The 2,599-nt window shown below is 38.0% G+C and overlaps 2 protein-coding genes across 2 annotated transcripts in view; both read left to right on the top strand.

Moving 5' to 3' along the window:
• Nucleotides 1-808, top strand: part of LOC104752467 (sodium-coupled neutral amino acid transporter 4-like) — a 4,566-nt gene extending 3,758 nt beyond the window's left edge. The window contains exon 2 of the mRNA XM_010474611.1: nucleotides 56-808. Within this exon, the coding sequence (XP_010472913.1) occupies nucleotides 56-492 (437 nt within the window). The 3' untranslated portion in view covers nucleotides 493-808. The remainder of the gene's footprint in view (nucleotides 1-55) is intronic.
• Nucleotides 2,119-2,599, top strand: part of LOC104754051 — a 701-nt gene continuing 220 nt past the window's right edge. Inside the window, exon 1 of the mRNA XM_010476212.2 lies at nucleotides 2,119-2,596. Within this exon, the coding sequence (XP_010474514.1) occupies nucleotides 2,205-2,596 (392 nt within the window). The 5' untranslated portion in view covers nucleotides 2,119-2,204. The remainder of the gene's footprint in view (nucleotides 2,597-2,599) is intronic.

Raw genomic sequence — 2,599 nt, 5'->3', positions numbered from 1 at the left:
TATCTCCTCTTCGGCCAGGACACCGAATCAGACATCTTGACCAACTTTGATCAAGATCTCGGTATCCGTTTCAGCTCTGCGGTGAACTACATTGTCAGAATCGGCTACATTCTACATCTAGTACTCGTCTTCCCCGTGATCCATTTCTCCTTGAGAGAAACCGTCAATACCTTACTGTTTGAAGGATCGCCTCCTCTATCCGAAAGCAAAAAGAGATCATTTGGGCTAACTGTGGTCTTGCTGGCTCTTATTTACATTGGCTCAACGATGATCCCAAATATATGGACAGCTTTCAAATTCACAGGCGCAACATCAGCAGTTTCGCTTGGTTTTACATTCCCTGCTCTTATCGCATTACGGTTAGGGAAACAGAGCAATACATTAAGCCTCGTCGAAAGATCTGTGTCGTGGTTGATGCTAATCTTGGCCATTGTGGTTAGCATTGTTGGAACCCTTGGCAATATATACAGCCTCAGGAGCAAATCAGATTGATACTATTAGCAAGTTTTTTTCAGGATCTTGTAGATTTTTATACAAATCAAAGATTCTCAGTCCAATACCGAACCGGAAATCTTCAGTTTTGCGACAGCTACATGCAGCACCTTTAGGATCTCTCAATCAATGGCGTTTGGTTCAGACTAAAGCCTCAAAGATTTCCGGTTTGTGAATTCTCTATGTATACGAACCAGATTCTTGTGATATATTATTACATGTATACGCATTTTTTCTGTTTTTTTTTTTAATTAACAATCTCCTTTATCTGGCAAGTTTCTTTTCTCCTTATATACTAGTATATCCTTGGATCGTTTGGGAATGGTGTTAATCGATTAGATATACCGATGAACTTTGAGGTAGGGTGGTTGTTACTTGTTAGAATGATTTGAAGCATCGAGACTGATGGTGTACTATTGAAATTAAAGCAAAGTAAACGAAACTTAACTTGGACTTAAAGGTCATCATTAAAGATCTAAGACCCAACTTAAATGCACCTTTGATTCGGGACCAGAAAAGGTACTAACAAGATTGATCACCCGTGGAGTATCATATGATTATACAGTACTACCAGTATTTTGCTTCGGTTGTTTGAGCAATAAATCTTCTAATTTATTTTTTTAGTTTCAGATTATTCTGTTACATGTATATTTCCTCCTACTTTATGTGTAAATCCATGGGGGCACTAAATCATTAATCAGTAGACTTAAAACATTATAGCATAATGTGGCCAAACGGAAGATAGAAGTGGAAGCTAGTGGCTGGTAAGTGCATATGAAGCATTACTTTAAAAATTCCACATGCGCATGACCCGTGATCACACCGATCATGTCTTCTGTTGATCATGTATATATTTTTAACGAATAATTCTGATTGTGATTGACGAATATATCCATGATTGCATCCACTACTACTACTAGTGTCCATGTCTTTGTAATCACAGCATTCCGATAATAATGGCTTGCATAGTCTCTTAAAAGCTCAATAATAATTTATCTTCTCCCTTGATTCAAAAAGCCAAACTGAGGATAATCATAAATAATGGATTTGTGTTCATTGACTCTTTAAGTAATAAAATAATAATAACTATAATGTATATACGAATTAATACAAAAAAAAAAAAATTAGTTGACTAGAGAAGGTGATTTTAAAATTTCATAGTAGTTTATTTTTGTTATCATTAGTTGACCTAACAACGAAGATAATACTAACTATTTAGTAGATTAATTACATGTAACGAAGAGAAAGCAGATTTGTGTTGTTTTTTTTTTTTGTTTATAATTCGAAGAAGCAAATGGAACAATAGAGATAGTGATCCAGAAAAAAAGAAGCAAAAAAGCATTATATGCTCCATTTCCCCACAGCGTGATTAATGGACACACCCACACACACTAGTCATCTCCATGTGTTACAAATTTACAATTCTTTTTCGTTTTTTTTGATTCAATGGTAAAAAAAGATGTGTGAACTTCTTTATTTTTCTGATTTTGACCCTTACTTTTCACTTTGGTCTACTTTAGTCCATCCGTTCACCCACCTTACCAAGTAAGCCCCGTTACCTTTTTCTTTAAAGTCAAAAACAAACCCCCAACCATCTCTCTATATATGTACTTAAAACGACTTTACCTTCTTCACAAACCACAACAACACACTCTCACCCAATACTATCATTCTTCTTCTTCAGATTCAAAAAAAAAAATCTCATAACTACAATGGATTGGTTCTCATGGCTCTCGAGGACGAGTCTCGAAGCTTCTCTTATCTACGAGTACGGTCTCTCTTTCTCAAACAACGAGCTCGAGTACGAGGACATCGCTTACTTCAACCACGAGTTTCTCCAGAGCATGGGGATCTCAATCGCTAAACACCGCCTCGAGATCTTGAAGCTAGCTCGCCGTGATCGAAAACATTCTCCGCTCACTGCTCGTTCCATCTTCAGAGTCTTGACTGCGATCAAGAAGACCGGGAAATGCTTCTCCCAGTACGTCCGGGCCTGGATCCGACGAGAGGAGTCGTCTCGGGCACTCGTGGTTGTGTCCAGCAGCAACGGGAACGGGAGATATTGGAAAGGAGCGTTGCTGAAGAGGAAGAAGAGATCGGCGATGTC

The sequence above is a fragment of the Camelina sativa genome, chromosome 16 (genome assembly GCF_000633955.1).
Source record: "Camelina sativa cultivar DH55 chromosome 16, Cs, whole genome shotgun sequence".
In the NCBI taxonomy this organism is placed as follows: domain Eukaryota; kingdom Viridiplantae; phylum Streptophyta; class Magnoliopsida; order Brassicales; family Brassicaceae; genus Camelina; species Camelina sativa.
This window is presented reverse-complemented; position numbering and strand designations above follow the sequence as displayed.